Raw genomic sequence first — 17,766 nt, 5'->3', positions numbered from 1 at the left:
GCGATCAAGATGTTTCAGCTTCACTTTTGGGGAGGTGCCAGACTGCCCATGTTTAAATACAGTCTCTGGCCTAGTTTGACAAGAAGAAACAGTGACTACCAACACTTCTAAAACTCGCTGCTGAACACGTTGAATCTCATTTGTCTGATCTGCACCTAAGCAGAAATGAAAACACCACAATTAATGGTTTTAGAGGGAGTTATGCACTTGAACTATTGCTTGGTGAACAACAGCCGTGTGTCGTGACTGTAGGCAGTTTCCTGGCGTCTTTTTGTCACAGTAAGATTGGCCGGTTTGGTACCATTGTGCCTGAACAGAAAATGAAACCTCTGCTTAACAACTGTATCTGAAGACCCCGGATACAGCCACAGGCACAGCATGGAACCACAAAGGGGATGGATACTCTGTCAAGATGTAGTGTTCATTTTTCTGTTTGTGTATAGTTTCAACAAACAAGATACAACATGTTAATCAGAGGTGTTGGTAAGTGTATTTTCTGTCTTTGGCCAGAGCCAGGCTAGCTGTTTCCCCTGATTCTAGTCTTTATGCTAAGCTAAGCTAAACAAGTTCCAACTCCAGCTCCAAGATTGATATTGAGCTTCCATCTCACTCAGACAGAAAGCGTAATTTAAATTATTATTCCTTTTATTGTGTAATTTCACCTTAACTGTGAGACATGAAAAAAGACACAACAAAGTCATTTACACAAGTCTTTTTATTGTTACCATGTCTCTGATCATTGGACGAAGTATGCCTACCTGTAAAGTTAATGTAATGAACATGTTAAATATAAGGCATGTTAAAAACAAACACTGTTCCTGAGATGGATCTCTTTGGGGTGATACTGTTAAATCTATGTGCTAGCACTGTGTTGAGCTAGCAGCACCCGACGCTTCCTGTCTGGGGACCCGCTGGGCACCGTCAGCCAGGTCAACCAATGCCTGGACGGTTTGGGCCAGGCGACTCAGCCCCTCGTCCTCTGTGATGAGTTGAGGGGAACACAAGGTATCCTGTGAAGGGAGGAAGAGAGGGGTGAGCAGATGCAGGAAAGATACATATATATATGTATTTGGCATAAATTTGACATTGTTCTAAATATTTAGTTGGGCTCTGTTATTGGTAATTTGCAGATTTAATAATGATAATCGCCAACAAGCTCGACATCACTGTCATGTATATTGAAAAATTAAGTAAGCCCTACCCAAATGGCATTACGTCAGACAGACGTTAAATTTTGGTTGGGATGCAAATCACGTTGACAATACTTTAAATGTCAACAATGTTACTCTGTCACGTTGTGTTGACGTTAACATTATGACATTTTGCAGATGTTGGATTTTTTTCGCCATACCTTTCAAGAAATGTCGTTATTCTACATCAAGATGATGTTGGGATGTTACGTTTGGAAGACTTTGGATTTTGGTTCCTTAACAACACAACTTAATACCAACAAAATATCAACATCATCTGTCATCAGCGCTCTACATCAAATTGATGTTGGCATTAACATTGTTCTGACGATGAATTTTGGCCACCTGACGTCACAACCTAAATCAACAAAACATCAACATCCAACGATGCTGCTGTCTACTGTCAGTGAGGAAGTCCATGAATATGCATTAACACTATGGTAACACATTCTGTTGCTTTATTTCATTTGCCCTTTCAAACATGGTGAAGCTGCTACTTTTCTGGAGTGTTAGCCAGGCACGTGTACACAGAGACAGATATCCTGTTGCCCTCTGATTAGAAAAGTGCCCTTTGTACACGACTTTTTTTTTCTGTTTCTTTTTAATAATTTTACAGTTCAGCATTTAAACATGGCCCATGGAATCCATTCTCAGTTAAAAGCATGTTGTATATCCAATAACTGCATCTGAGTCAAGCCCCTGACCCTCTCTCTTTAACTTCCCCTGTCACAGTCACCACAGTTAACAAACACAAATTGAGCGCCCTGCGGAGCAGCATCCATGTCTCTCTATACTGCCTTCATAACAGCCAGGTAATGGCAGTATTTGCCCTGAGCTTGGTATTGTTTGTCACTGTTGTGAAATTAATCAACAATAATTACATCTACAATACAATCAGCTTGAATTAGGTGATGGCCCACCATTGAGCTGAATAACAAAGCTAGTCTGGTGTAAAGTCACACCGTCTCCCTCCAACTCTCTGGTTGATTGGGGATCAACAGCTGCCTGTGATGACCAACGACAGACGTAGGAACTGCTTTCCCACTTCCATGTGCCTTTATAAACCAAAACTCAACTTGAAACATTGTTTACATCTCCCATACTGTGGCTTTGATAATTCATTTAGATAAATCCAATATGCGTTTTGGTGCTGCACAAACGTGCCATAGGCAAAGAGTACAGAGGAGTGCAAAGCCGCAGCCCAATTTAGCGTTGTACAGCATGTGTTCAGATTACAAAAATAATAATGAGGGTGTTCCTTAGAGAGCTCAAGAGGCAATGTTGGTAGCATGGCTGGATTAAACTTGTATATCACTCCGTATCCATCCATCCATTCATTTTCATCCGCTTATCCAAGGCCAGGTCACGGGGGAGCAGGCGAAGCAAAGCACCCAGATGTCCCTCTCCCCAGCAACGCTTTCCACCTCCTCCAGTGGGACCCCCTAGGCGTTCCCAGGCCAGATGAGATATGTAATCCCTCCAGCATGTTCTGGGTCTGCCGCGGGCCTCCTACCAGTGGGACGTGTCAGGGACACCTCAAGCGGGAGGTGCACAGAAGGCATCCTGATCAGATGTCCGAACCACCTCAACTGACCCCTTTCGATGCAAAGGAGCAGCGGCTCTACTCTGAGCTCCCTCCTGATGTCCGAGCTCCTTATCCTATCTCTAAGGCTGAGACTAGCCGCCCCATGAAGGAAACTAATTTCAGCTGCTTGTATCCACGATCTCATTCTTTCGGTCACTACCCAGAGCTCATGACCATAGGTCAGGTTTGGGACATGGAAGGACCAGTAAATTGAAAGCTTTGCCTTCTGGCTCAGCTCCCTCGTCACCACGACGGACCGGCACAGCGCCTGCATCACTGCAGAAGTCAACCCATCTCATGCTCCATTCTATCCTCACTTGTGAACAAGACCCTGAGATACTTGAACTCCCTGATTAAGGCAGTAACTCTCCCCTAACCCAGAGGGGGCAATCCACTGGTTTCCGACAGAGAACCATGGCCTCTATCTACAAAAACTGTAATTTTACTTTGCTGGACACAGGAGCTGCTGGTCTACTGCTGCCTCAATTACCTTGTTTGTTTGAGTTATTGTGTGACAGCTAGGTAAAATTAATGTATTGGAGTCTGGCTCTTAAGAGAGCATAAATAAGTTTCACTTAAAGTTTAGTTCCCTGTCAGAAGGGATGTCTGTTTGGGAAGTAGTGAGCGTAAGACTGGATTAATTAAACTTTGGTTATACTCCAGTTGTGTGAGAGTTTGTTTTAATATAATTTTACTGTTGTTAAACATGGCCTCCTAGGACTTTAATTCGTCAAGAATTTTCTCTGGTTTTGGATTCTTTGTTGACAATGGAGGAGTGCGAGAAAATCTAGGCTTTCTCAATGTATTCAACATAACACAGGCTGAGTAACTGATATCCAAATGGTCATCTGGGGCGTGAAGTATTCCTTTCACCTGTTAGGAGAGGAGCAGTACTTTGCTGCAGGGCATGCACTGACACTCCTGACACCCACGTACAGCCATTCAGCCTTAGTTGGTCGGTGTGTTTTTGAACTTTATGTTAGGCTACAGTTGGGTAAATATGTCCTGACTCCAACTTTGTATTTAAAGTGAGACTGTAACTTTTGCTGAGCCTCAGTTGACAATGACAGGATAATGGAGTACGAAAGAGTGGCAGACAGAGAGCCACACTGCTAACCACAAATTCAACCCAGACTTAATGCCATAAGAATCATTTGACAGATGCTGTAATTCCATTAAAGCAGCTTGAGACTTTAAAATATATCAAAAAAAGTATAAATCATATTCATCTTTTTTTTTTTTTTTGATCTCCTGTGATTATTAATCTGCTGTGGTCCAAACTAGATATCAAAGCTCTAACCCTAACCTTGGTGCTGAAGTAATCTTCAGGCTACAATCTGTGAAGTGTAATAGATGATTTTCCTCTAAACTGTGATGTGTGAATATAGAAAGGCCAACCTGGTGGTAAGGAGTTAACACATTTATAAGACATTCTGTAGCAAAGCATGCCATTTCAATCTTCTATATGGTGGATATCACAAACATCCACACAGCCTGTCAAATCCTGAGTGTTTATTGCCTCCAGGGCTGGTGGGAAAACCCATTAAACCAGACTTCCTTTCACTATTCTTTGGAACAAGCAACCAGGCGCATCAATATCTAAACAACATACTCACTTACACTATACAAGAGGAGAGCTGTGATGTTTAAAGCAAAAGAAAGATCTATGATCTGAATTATAATGAAGTGTTTCTGTCTTTCAAACCATGCAGTCATGAATTCTGTAACTGAATAAACCAGTCTTAGTGAATGCCTCATGTTATGGTAACCTGGGCCGTGTTCACCACGCCAGGCTCAACTAATCCAGGCTAACTTGATTTTAGCCAGCTAAAATGATCTTGTTCATTTTTAACCAGCTAACTTGGCTCCGTGAGCAGTTTGAGGTGTGATGAACTTAATCTGAATAAGAAGCACACTCTCCCAGCCTGAGTAGAGAGTTGAAACTACCATCAGTATGACATCCGTGACTGGATGTCATGGCGCCACTTCGATTAAACTGTATGACATATTTCCAGCAAATGTAGTACAGTAATCTTACTGACCCTGACACCAAGAGAACTGAAGAAGTGTCCAGATACACTACAAGCAACAACAACATCCAGGGAGCCTATTGAGCCCTAGCTGAGCCAAAGCCATGACTTGCTGTTGCTCTGAGGCCTAGTCCACACGGACCCGTGTACTTCTGAAACCAAAGTTTTTCGGGCTCCAGTTTCCAAAAAAAATTCGTCCACACAAGTGATGTGATAAAAAATACAATGGAAAGGCCATTTTAACCAATCAGAAGTCAGAGTCAATACCAGAATAGGGAAGTGCGGAAAATAAACACAACCCGATCCACAAAAATAGCGCGACCTACTTCAACAGCAGAGGCGCCTGAACGACCAACTACACTACCACGAAAGCAGTGACGGGCCTGCCAACGGAGGTCCGACCCAGCCGGATCCAAAACCTCCGTAGTCTTTGCTGCTGCTCTACAACAAGACATAATTCCAGCGCATTTAATGTTTGCATTCAATAATCTTGCAACAACTGTGCATTTTTCTACTTTATTGAAATGGTATTTTAAGAGCATTGCTTGTGTTATATTTAAATTGTTGCCTAATAAATACAAATGTACTGTAGTATGTGTCACGTGGTCTTCTTTGTCTTTTAAGTGAAAGCTGTAAATGTGTTAGTATGACTAAGTATGTAACTTGTATTCTGCTGGTTGGCTATTGTTATCCTAAAGCCAGAACTATTTAACGTTTTATAGTGAGCATATTGAGGTTTAAAGGGCGCTTAAAACACGGTGGTGGTGAAAAGACATTCTGAACTGGTTGAGGTGAAAGTTTTTTCACCGGGTATTTTAATATGTTGATTGAATGGGTACATTTAGACTGCATTTCTCTGGGATTTGCAATATTGATTTTCAACAGAGCAATTTGGATGTGATTTCTTGGTTAGGCTCCAAAATGACAATAGACTATAATTTGCACACTGTACAGGATGAAAAATCTCACTATTGCAAATCCTGCTGAAATATGGTCTAAATGTGAATGTTCAAATTGTCAGATAGTTGGTGAAAAATGTTTCACTTTTGAATCTTTTCTGGATGTATTTTCACTGGTGACCATTGTTGTTTTTTAGGTGTCTTCTCAATGGAAAAATGCTCACTGAGGTGATGCAACCTGTCATACTTTTTGTGGCTTAAATGACAAATTCCTATCAAAATGTCAGCTATCATAATACTCATGACTGGAGATTTACACATGACTAAATAAAATGGGTTTCACCACACAAACTAGTCGCCAAAGATTTACATTTTTCCATGAAAGCAAATAACTATGTTTAACTATATGTAACAGGGTCAATTATACTGCAGTAATATGTGTCAAATGTACATTTGTAATGTTGAGTATTATAATTCTGCAAAATTTGCTTCAGTTGTTATTACCTGACACACTTAGGCCTCTGTACTCAACATGTGGAGTGTTTGATAACCAGTTTCTGTACCCCTACGTTCACCTTTGGGGGCACCCCACCAAGTGTAACCAGTGAACTCTAGTCATGTCAAAGTGGCAAAAAAACAAAATCCTCCGTCACACACTACCACACAACCTCTTGCCCCTCTCCCACAAAGCACAACAGCAGAAGGGGCCGCCATGTTACATTCAATTAAGCACAATGAAACAAAGAAAACATACCTGACACCAGGTGGCAATAAAAAAATCCTCCATCATACACATCCATACAAATTCCAGCCCCTTCACAAAGTAAGCGACACAAGATTATGTTTGCATAAAATTAACTTGTAAACACAGCTTAATAGCTCTAAAACAGGGAAATTACCGTAAGTGCAATGCGGCCTTGCCTCTCCCCTTTTGCTGTTGTGCTCTGTGGGAGAAGTAAGCAACATTGCACTTATGGTAATTTCCGTGTTTTAGCACTATTAAGCTATTTTAATTGACAGAGGATTTTTTTTTTTTTTGCCACTTGTTGTCAGGAGAGGAATAAACGGAGATCGTCTCGCAAAGATATCCACAGCCTGGGCCTCTTTATATCTACACAACGCAGACATCACTAGAGTTCACCGGTTACATATACATCTTTAAACTTTACAGTTACAGATCTTCATCTCCCCCTTCATCGTATCTCATCATCACCATTACCACCACCAGCGTCTTGACTCCATGGGGGGGGGGGACCCTAATCTATTACGTCTTTACCACCCTCCTGGTAAAGATGACATCACGATGGAGTCTAATTGCCAAAGACTTTTCACATTTCTCAAACTTATGTGCCCATGTAAATAAATATTCTTTTCTCTCAGAACGAGTCTCTCCTGATTGAAATATTCACAGAGAAATCTGCTTCAAATTCATCCAAATTGTTTGTTTTATATAAACATCCTGAAGTTATTGCATCCGATATTTCTCTTCTTTGTACAGTTTATCAGCTGTTTGTACTAGTATTGCTCTGCATTAAATATAATATGAAATATCCATATAATATGTCACATAGTCAGGTGTCAGTAGTTTCCTCAAAGATAGAAAGGGGTCCCTTAAGGAAAAGAGGTTGCTGCTACTGCTGTATTGTGTAGCCTAATTTCTTTTGGTGCCCATAACAAAAGACGTCTTTTCTATCTGAAAATGACTTCATGTCTGGGGTTTAGTTTAAAAACTCCTCATGCAGCTGACTGTGAACAAGCTGCATTTGCAGGTTTGGGCTTCAGGGCTTGTTGCTCTGACAAAAGCTCCATTTAAACTTCAAACCATCTTTGAAGCACTGGAAAGCCACTCAAATCATCACCAGTCAAATCAAGCTGCACACTCACTGAAGAACAGGTCCCAGGTTCACCTCAGTCTGCAACTGAAATCTCACTTTGATCTCATGACATTCACCAGTGATCATCTCCAGCATAATAAAACAGGAAGTAGTTATCACATGATGCAGTATGTTGGCTTCACATAACTGTCCAAGCATAGAACAGACAATATCTCAAGGAGTGTCTGCTTTAATAGATAACGAAATATAAGTCTTATAAAGTCAGCCTCTCAGTTACCACCATCACAACCCTATTCACTGATGGCTCATTCATCACCTTTAAGCTCATGTAACAAATGTATCCGAGCACTTAAGTATAGTAACTGAAACACTTTCCTCATCATGACACATCATTTTACTACTAATGGACAAACCAGAAATGTACAAGTTTGTCTAAACTCAGCTGATTCCATACAGAAGAACTGACACACTGCACCACATGGGATTTAAGGGATAATAATAAATGTCCTGAGTGTCCGGCTCTAACAGATGACTACTGTCAGACTCACTGGCTCTGTGCATCAGTTCAGTCCTGCTGCTCTCAACTGTTAGAGGTCATCAACAAACTGTCCACATCCTCAGCACATCCCTCCTCTGCACACTTCACATCACACCTCACTCCACTGACACAAACGGCTGAGGCTATAATACTCAATTTTAATTACACAACTACATTATTCACCAGATATTGTTAACATGTTAACAAACATGACAAAATGCTGTTTCTTAATATAAAAAAAGAAAAATGTGACTTGAATGTGGGCTGATGAGACTCAACACGCATTAGAGTCAAGTATGACAGAGTCTCATTGAGAGGGACAGTTCACATTTTCTTCTAACCTCTAGTGCTATTGTTTGGAGATATCAGCTGTAGAGATGTCCAGTATAATGGAACTAGATGGCACTCAGCTTGTGGTGCTAAATGCGCCAGAAAAATACATTTGGAAAACTCAACAGCAATGTGTCTTTCCAGAAATCATGACCCGGTTAAAACAATTCGCACAAGTGAATTATATGTACAGTCAATGTAAAGACGCAATAAGTCACAAAGCTCTGCTGGGTGGCGCGATGGACATGGTGGATGTAATGGATGCGACACAAATGATGCAAAATATGCTGTGCAGGTTAAGTGAGTAGTGCGATTTTGCGTCATATGGTTTTTGGCAAGAGTTGAAAAAATCTGAACTTCAGTGACCAATTCATGCTGCGATAGCCAATCAGCACTAAGATTCCCTGGGGACGTATGACGCCAAGGACGTATCGGTGTTAATGTTATGCGCATGTTAATGTTAGTTATTCGCACATATGACATGAGTCAACACACGAGTAACACAACGTAAAAATTCACATCTCCTTTGGTGTGAACACAACATAACGTTAGCTAGCTCAGTGGTGCTAGGTGAGTAAGCAGCAGACGCACGTTTCCTTCTGCACAGTGCGACACATCCTCATACAACAGTTTGAATATCTAAAGACTGTGGACGTGAATGTCGTTTACTTAACACAAAAGTTAGCTTAGGTTTAGGAAAAGGAACATGGTGACAACATACCTTAAAATAACTCAAAGTTCACTTGGTTTCACATAGTTTTAAACACCGGTCCTGCATTTTTTGACCCATCCCCACCCCAACCTGCCTCCTTAAGGCTCATTTATACTTCCTTAGATCCATCCATTTCAAACGATATAAATGTCACTGCCTTCATATTTCCATGCTTCCTTTATGGAAGCATATATACAGCCAATAGATGGCATTAGAGGGCAGAGTCAAAGGTTTCACACAACAACAAACAAAAGTGGCGTTGGAGGTTGTAATATTGTACCTTTCAAGGGATGCCGCATAGTAGATGGTAGTGGTGGCCTAAACATACTGATTCGTTCCGTTCTACCATTATTCTTCCTTGTCTTGTGGTCGCATCTCACTTGAACTACACTACACTGCCTTCATGATCTCTGATGGTACTGCTCCGTTTCTTCCGATCCATAAGCTTTCAGAAAATGTGCGCTAGTCTCGCCACCAGACAATCAGAGATCTCCGCCTTCTGATAGTCTGGGGACACTCCTTTCTAAAGTGTGTTTAACACACCAACGAAAACGGCCGGCAACAAAGCAACGCCTCTTGCATTTTTGAAAAAGATACGCCTTCTCGGTAATGTGAGCTCCCCCTTTTCTCATCCACAAGGAAACAAACACACAGAGAGCTTGAAAATGGATGCCGAGAGATTTAACTCTTTTTTTATCAAACGTTTACTCATTCGTAAAGAAAATATTTTTTCCAGCGGATGTCTTAGTTACAACATGATTGAGCTAACTGGAGTAGTTTCATGTCGTATCCGACAACGGGAGGCTTTTAACAGATGACGTCCTGATGTTAGCTTTGCTGCTTTGCCACTGATGCTTTCTAGGCATCGTGATTTCCCAAAACTGAATAAATAGCACACATAGCAACACAAAACTGCTTTGCTAGCTCAATCATGTTGTAACTAAGATATCTGCTGGAAAAGATATTTTTTTCACGGACTGTTTAATAATTCTATTACAGACACCGCTAACGGCTAACAGGGCTAACAGGGCTAACAGCTAACGGTTAGCCCAGCTACACAAAATCAGGGAGGAAGTCATCAGTCTTTAATTAAGCAAAGCGTCTAAAGACTGACTTGTGAGTCTAAATGTGCGCTAATATGGACAAAATGAACGCAGAGTATTGACAGAAGGCTGTCCATCTCTGTCTCCATATCAAACACTGAGCATCAGTGAGCCCTTGGACCAACTTTCTTTACACCACTTCCTTCTTTACTGCCATCAGTGCATTGGTCATGTGATTGCAGCCTTCCCGATTACTTTTTACATGAAATTACTGACTCATGATTACATGAGTTACATACGCACTGTGGTACATCACTTTTCATAGGTATACATATGCACAGTGCATGAGAATAGCCTGCGCAGTGATCTGTTTGACGGAAGTAGTTTGGTAGACAGGAAGAAGTTCCTACATGAAACTGCAGACATCTCTAACACTCGGCAACTCACACCAGAATCCTGCACCGAGTCGGGTAACTGACAGGTAACCTGCAAAAATCTGTGTAATGGGTAAAAATATGTATGTATATATATAAATTCAAGGGTATGGGCAAAGGTAAAAATTCACCAGATTTACATGGTTTTTAGACAAAGAAATTAATCTCAACAATGAAATGTAGCTTTGTTTCTGTCTTGCTGAGATAATTTGTTTTAAGCATGCTTTATTTTGTTGGACAACTCTTGACTCATTTGTAGCTCCGCAATAATCATCTAACACTTAATATTATTGTATGTTTATCCTGGTTGTTATTTCATCAGATCTCAGGCTTTAAAAATGAATCTGGATGGATTTGTAGTTAGTCCTGCACAGCTGACGCCTGCTGCAGTGGGTGAGTCAGACGGGCCCCGTGGATTGTCCTCAGTGACCCCTGAAAACCCTCAGAGGAACCAACTCACCCACAGAAACATTTCTGAGTACGTCTCTGAGGTTAAATCTGCATATAATGAGTGCTGCTGACTCTGTAGTGATTACTGGATTACCTGGTGAACCTTAAAGTCTGACTAAACACAGGAAATGTAAATAATGACACCTGACGATGCACACTGGCAGCAGGCTGCGGGCTGAAGGGATGCACGGAGGGAAAATCAGAGATGTGACAGCACTCTTTATTGACTCTCCTCCGTGTGAATGGTGCAGTACAAACCTACAGGCTGATTTCTCCTCTGCTCTGACCTTGGCTCAAACACACTCACCTGCTCCAACATGAGCCAGCTGGAGTTTATGATGGTTAAACCTGCTGTTTGGAGAGCACACAGGAGCTTTTGGAAGAGGTTAAAGCACAGGGCACAGTGGACATCAGGATATCTGCATACCTGCTCACTATGTCGCCACATTTCAGCACTTTTAATGAGTTGTGAAAGTGACTTAAAGCTGTTCATCATATTCTGTTAACCCCATCCTGTACTGATCTGAGAGTGGATGTGCATGATTTACTAAATGTTGTGTCCTTAATATGATATGAATAAGTCTGGTGTTATTCTGTATTTTTGATATGATTAGTTTGTTGTTTATTGTCAACAAATCCCATGAACAAATAACTGAATGGTACATTCAGACAGCGCTCCAATTTCAGGAACGGTCCAGATTGTGCCAGAGTGCGCTCTTGCAACCAGAATGAGTATTTCTGAATGCACCACTCGCATCATCTTCCTCTATTGCCTAAAACAAGCCAATAGAACTTGCTAGCTAGCGCTAGCTGATGTCTGTGGACAATTCTTTTTCCTCCAGCTACGCTCCACCCACCAAAATGTCATACTGTTTACTGACAGTAAAAGGGTCTATTTAATGACTTCTTAAGGCCTTATATTTATTACACCGAATTTAAGACACTTTAAGACTTTTTTAAGGACACCCGGGCAAATGATAGGCAGCCTACAGATGGATCTAACAGGATGTAAATATTTTTGACTTCCTGTTTATTCTCTGAGGGCTGCGAGTAACTGTCTGATTCATGTGAACTTTCCAGGCAAGAAGCAGTTCACTTCCAGTGAGCCTGATAGTTGTTAGGAGATCCACTCATTGATGGTTTTTGTTCAGCACATGGGATATGATGACATGAAAAATATAAAATATAGAATATCACCAGACTTATCCTTTAATCAGCATTAATTTGAAATTTAAATTTAACTTGCCTGACATGTTAGTTTGACAAGAAATAATTTCATAGGTCACTTGATGAAAACAGAACTAAATCAACATCCTTTGAAGAACATGTGTCGCAGCTGAAAGCTCCATAGGAAGCTAGTAAGTTAGCCCGGATTGAATTTTTTGTGCAGATGCAGATACCCTGATCACATTCAAGTTCTTGGCTGATTCAGCAAAAGCACAACAGCAGGCAAGCAGACAACAGCACATGGACAAAGTTGGTTTTTAATCATTTCTTTACAGCGGGAGAAAGAAAAACTTTACATATAGATTTATATAAACTCAAAAATGATTCTCAATAATACAAGGGTATCATATAAATATAAAGTACAACTGTATTTCTGTTCGGCTAACATATGAAAGAATATAGCTCGGTCTAAGCCAGTGAATGAATGACTGTTTGCTGCTTATCCAGTTTCATTTATAAAATATACATTTGGAATTGAAACAGTACAACATTTCATCTTAACAGCAGGCGAATAAAAAACTTGGGACACAGGACGGGAGGTTTTTACAGTGGACATTCTGACCTCTTGACAAACAGCAGACATGAACATGGACTGGACAGTGGACTAAAATAACCAGTGTGCTGTGCACCTAAATCAAGAAATAAATCAATCAATATAAATCAAGATATAAAACTATATTGCTTTTCAACAGAATGGCTTTTTTTATTTGGGACCCCAAAGTGTTTAATACATAAAAAGACAGTATGAAATTAATATTCATTAAGATATTTTAGAATATATTGAAACCAAACTTACTGTCATGAAATGCTTTTTCAGAATTTTTAAATGAACTGGTTTACATGAGTTTATTTTTATTGTAGAAACTTATTTCAAAAGTACAGTTGTTATCTGGTCGGAGCAAGTTATTATCTTGTGGGAACATATTATTATCCATGGGAACAAATTATTGTCTTTTGGGAACAAATAATTATCTGTGGGAACAAGTTATTATCTTGTCAGAACATATTTCTTTCTGTGGAAACAAGTTATTATTTTGTGGGAACAACTTATAATCTTGTGGGAACTAGATAATATCTTGTGGGAACAAGTTATCATTTTGTGGGAAACAACTTATAATCTTGTGGGAACATTTTATTATTTTGTGGGAACTAGTTTATATCTTGTGGGGACATGTTATCATCTGTGGGAATGAGTTACCATTTTGTGGGAACACGTAATTATTTTGTGGGAAAAAGTTATTATCTTGTGGGAACATATTATTATCCATGGGAACAAATTATTGTCTTTTGGGAACAAATAATTATCTGTGGGAACAAGTTATTATCTTGTCAGAACATATTTCTTTCTGTGGAAACAAGTTATTATCTTATGGGAACCAGTAATTATTTGTGGGAACAAGATATCAACTGTGGGAACAAGTAATTATCTGTGGCAATAAGTTATTATCTTGTTGAAAAACATATCATCTTGTGGGAACAATTTATTATCTTGTGGGAACGAGTTATTGTTTTGTAGGAACATGTAATTATCCATGGGAACAAGTTATTATGTTGTTCAATGAGGTAATTACATCTGCGAACAAGTTATCATCTTGTGGGACCAATTTATTATATTTGTAATCAGGTTAGTATCCCTAGGAACAAGTTATTTTCTTGCGCAAAAATAACAAGTTGAGCATAGAAAATAATTTTTTGGGGGGACTTTAGGGGTTCTTTACCAAAGTCAGTTTTATTCCTTGTCAAATTTTCCAGTGATACTTTTATTTCCCCGTACCTCTGAAACAAGGCAGCTGAACAACTGCTACATTGTGAAATAGAAGTTTCTATAATGTTAAAATAAACCAATAAAACTATTATGAAAATTAAAATGAAGAAATGACATTTCAAAACAATTGTTTAGTTTTTCTAATTAATTAATAATTGATGGATTCATTAGAATACCTTACACACTCTGTTTGTGTGATTAGTTATTTCATACTTACTCATTAATTTAATATTGAACTCTCTGGGGCCCATATTATAAAAGAAACAGTCTTTAAGAGACCAACATACAGTTCGCTCATATGGGGAAAATATCAGTACTGTTTACCTCTGAATTTATTATTATGTCCCTCTCTTTCTAAACTTAAAGAAATAAAACCTCAGTTATTTCGTCCTTTAATATTTTGTATCTGAAGTCTTCCCTATGAATAAGTGATGCTGGTCGGCTACTTTCAGTTGATTAATTTGAGTTTCAGTGGAAAGTTTAGCGAATCATTATGGTTTGGATGTAGTTTGAGGCCTTGGTAAGAGAAAGACAATGAATGATTAGAATTTTTTGGCTTTAAGCAGTTTGAATCCCAAAAATCTCACGACTGATATTAGCTTTCAAAGCCCACATCAGTCCAATCAGAATTCTAATCAGATTCCAATCTGTGTTTAGTTGCAGACATTGACCTTCTAGGAGTAATAAGCCAGACACAGCGTGTGGTAGAAAGAGCAGAGACCCTCTGATGCTCTGTTAAATGTGTAGCCTCTAGGGAATCAATTATTTTCCAATCAAATGAAGGGGAAAACTTTAAAACAATCAATGTTATTTTAACCCTGAATAATTGAATATTGATTACATCTAATTTATCTGTGTATGGGATTTAAAGCACACACATGGATTTCACAAAGCTTTATGAGGCTTTAAATCTATAGCCTTATAGGCTGAACCAAATTAGTGACGCCTCTGCTATTTCACCTCAGACACAAAAAGAACCAAAAACAGAACAGAATCCAAAATAAATAAAAAAGCAATAATTTAATAGCCTGTTTACATTTATACAAACATGAAGTCAGCTGGTCAAACAGACCAGTGACAACGACAAAAAAGACTTTACACACACACAACCTCCTCAAGGGCTTTGTACCGTCTGCAGGGGGACTGATGCAGCAACATCGCCCCCTGCTGCTCACAGTTAGCACAGCAGACATCAAAATAAGAGCAGTCTTTGCGAGAGGTCTCAGTCAGTGTTCAGTAAGAGGCACTGTATCATCTGTCTCACTGTCACATCATCGTGTTCTGTAACATCCAGGTTCCACTTTGAACTAACTTGCATCTGTCTCAAGGCTAAAAATCACATTCACAGTTCAGTCATCAGCTTCTCTCTCTCAGGACCAGTGTGCTGCCTACAGACACACAGCTCTCAGAGGTAGAGCTGCTCTCAATGCACAAACCATCTCAGGTGAGTAGCGAGCAGAGCTAAAGAACCACAGGTGGCAGGTTGCAACTGTAATGGCGTTTCTCTGTTTTGGGCAGGAAGGGATTATTTATAACATAGGTCAATATGTAACAGGAGTCACACGACTCTGTGGTGCGGGTATACTTGACTGCAATTTGCTGCCAAAAGTTAAACTATCTCCAACTTTTTGTTTGGGTGCACTTCACTGCAGAATCAAACGGCCCCACCTCAGAGCTTGGTGTGTTTTTGGTGTCAATCCAGTCAGATAAAGTCCTCTAGGACATCTAGTCAGAATTAGCAACTTCAGCATTAAGGTAAGCTACTAAATTGGTCTGCTGCCCTTCTGAGATTTATCACTGTTTCCAAATTCTGTATTGTACACTAAAAAGCACACACTGTGCACTCATGTTACTGAAGTCTGTCTGTAAACTGTCAAGGATGTTTACAGACAGTTTGGAGAATCATTAAGCTGTTCGGCCCCTTTTTTCTTCCAGATACGTCTGACTAACCTGATTGAATTTTTGTTTATCGTCTAGTGCCCTGTAGAGACTTCCTTTCATCATGCCGCCATGTTTTCCAACCTCAGCTATATACCTGGTGAGTACAATGTTATTATAAAAAATAAAACTCATGTCCAAAAACTCAAGTTGTAATTAAACCCTAGTTTTACTATATTACACTTAAAAACTGCAGTCTTAGTCTGTTTGTTGGGATTTTATGTACAAGTATTTATCATTTCCCAATGTACTGTCATTCATGCTGTGCTATATACATAACACAGAGTTCTGACATACTGTCAACTCCAAATGCATAACATTGCTCGTATCACTTCATGTGTTGATAATATGTCCGCTGTTATGTTACAGCTTGTTGCACTGCCCCCAAGTGGCCAATAAAGATCAACTGATGGAGCTGGAAAACTATGCTTTCATACGCACATAAAGGCGACCCCGCATATCCTGCGGTCGTTGTGCTGAGAAACTAACACCATGCATCTGCAAGATACAGCTGAGCATACGATTAGTGCAGAGTTTGGAGAGACACACATGGAGCTTGTTTCCACTGTGGTTTTTCTGTTGTGGTCTCAATGTTAACAACACAGTAATCTCTATGAACAGGTATATATGCCACATTAATATTCTCAGGGAAGATACTGAGGTGTTGGCAAGGAGTGACTGGCCTGCAGTCCCCAAGCAAGTACAGGAACACTGAAGCTCACGTCGCAGCTGCTTGTCTACTAGTGCATTGATAAAAAGGCAACGCAAGGTAAAGTACATCATTGGGATTCAGCTGAGGGTGTGGTTCCTTTGCTCCGCCCATTCATGTCTCAACCAGTGAGATTGTTTCTGCCCGTGGAGCAGCTCTACCTCAGACAGTTAAAACACAGAATTCCCATCTCCTCCCAACATGCTGTGCGTTAAAGTGAAGGCTAAACTAGGCTAAGGCATGTCACTGCTCTCATGTAGTGTTTGTATCATTGTAGTGCTTCCTATTCCTCTAAAGGTCTAAACGAAGAGCTGTAGCTTCAGTGTGCTGTAGTGTATTCTGTGTGTTTGTTAAAGGTGCTCGGCTGCATGCTGTGTATGCTCTCTATCGTCCAGCTAGTGCAGCTGTGGTGGCTCACGCACACTCTTATAACATCTGCTCTACAGCCATGGAGGGTGTGAGTGCTGAAAAACACATACACTGCAGAGTGTTGTCTGAGATGACAACTGTGTGAGCAGCTGTGCATGTTGGCCTCACACTCTGCAGCTATGACTGTGTGTATGTGTGCAGTAAGTGTGTAGAGCAGTTCAACGGACATTTGAATATGAAAGTACTGTGCGCTGCTCCTCTAGGTGAGCAGGTAGCAGTAGAGGACGTAGAGAAGGGCCATGGCCACACAGTAGAAGAGCAGGAAGTCTGTGGACAGCAGCGAGGGAGAGGAGGAGGAGGCTGACGACGATGACGACGAAGGTGAGGAGTGGCGAGGGGACTGGTCCTCCGCCGTCTCCCCCTCCTCAGTGGCCAGCACGGCCGTCACACAGCGCAGCACAGCGGGCAGCTTACACAGAAGCACATCAGAGCTCACACACATGTCCGTCTGGACAGAGACGGGGGACAGAACACACACAGGAGGAAGATACAAGTAGTTATATTGTTAAAACAAGGAGACAGAAAAGGACAGAGTTAGGGTTGGACTGATATATGGGCCAGGTATTGGTTTTTAATTGACAATGTCCAGTTAAGCAGAAAAAGCCTCAAACAGCCTGATCAGTCCAACCCTGACAGGAATACTGCAGCAACA

The 17,766-nt window shown here is 40.4% G+C and overlaps 1 protein-coding gene across 2 annotated transcripts in view; it reads right to left on the bottom strand.

The window, feature by feature from the left end:
* Positions 1-697: 697 nt before the first annotated feature.
* lrch4 (leucine-rich repeats and calponin homology (CH) domain containing 4) overlaps positions 698-17,766 on the bottom strand; it is an 80,724-nt gene continuing 63,655 nt past the window's right edge. The window contains exon 17 of one of the 2 annotated variants that reach the window (XM_049568019.1): positions 698-1,010. In XM_049568019.1, coding sequence (XP_049423976.1) covers positions 861-1,010 — 150 coding nt within the window. In that variant the 3' untranslated portion in view covers positions 698-860. Of the gene's footprint in view, positions 1,011-12,512; positions 17,563-17,766 lie in introns of those variants that run through there. The other variant, XM_049568018.1, reaches the window with a different exon arrangement.

This window comes from Epinephelus fuscoguttatus, linkage group LG23 (genome assembly GCF_011397635.1).
Source record: "Epinephelus fuscoguttatus linkage group LG23, E.fuscoguttatus.final_Chr_v1".
Lineage (NCBI taxonomy): Eukaryota > Metazoa > Chordata > Actinopteri > Perciformes > Serranidae > Epinephelus > Epinephelus fuscoguttatus.
The sequence above is the reverse complement of the archived record's forward strand: the minus strand, read 5'-3'. Positions and strand labels throughout refer to the sequence as shown.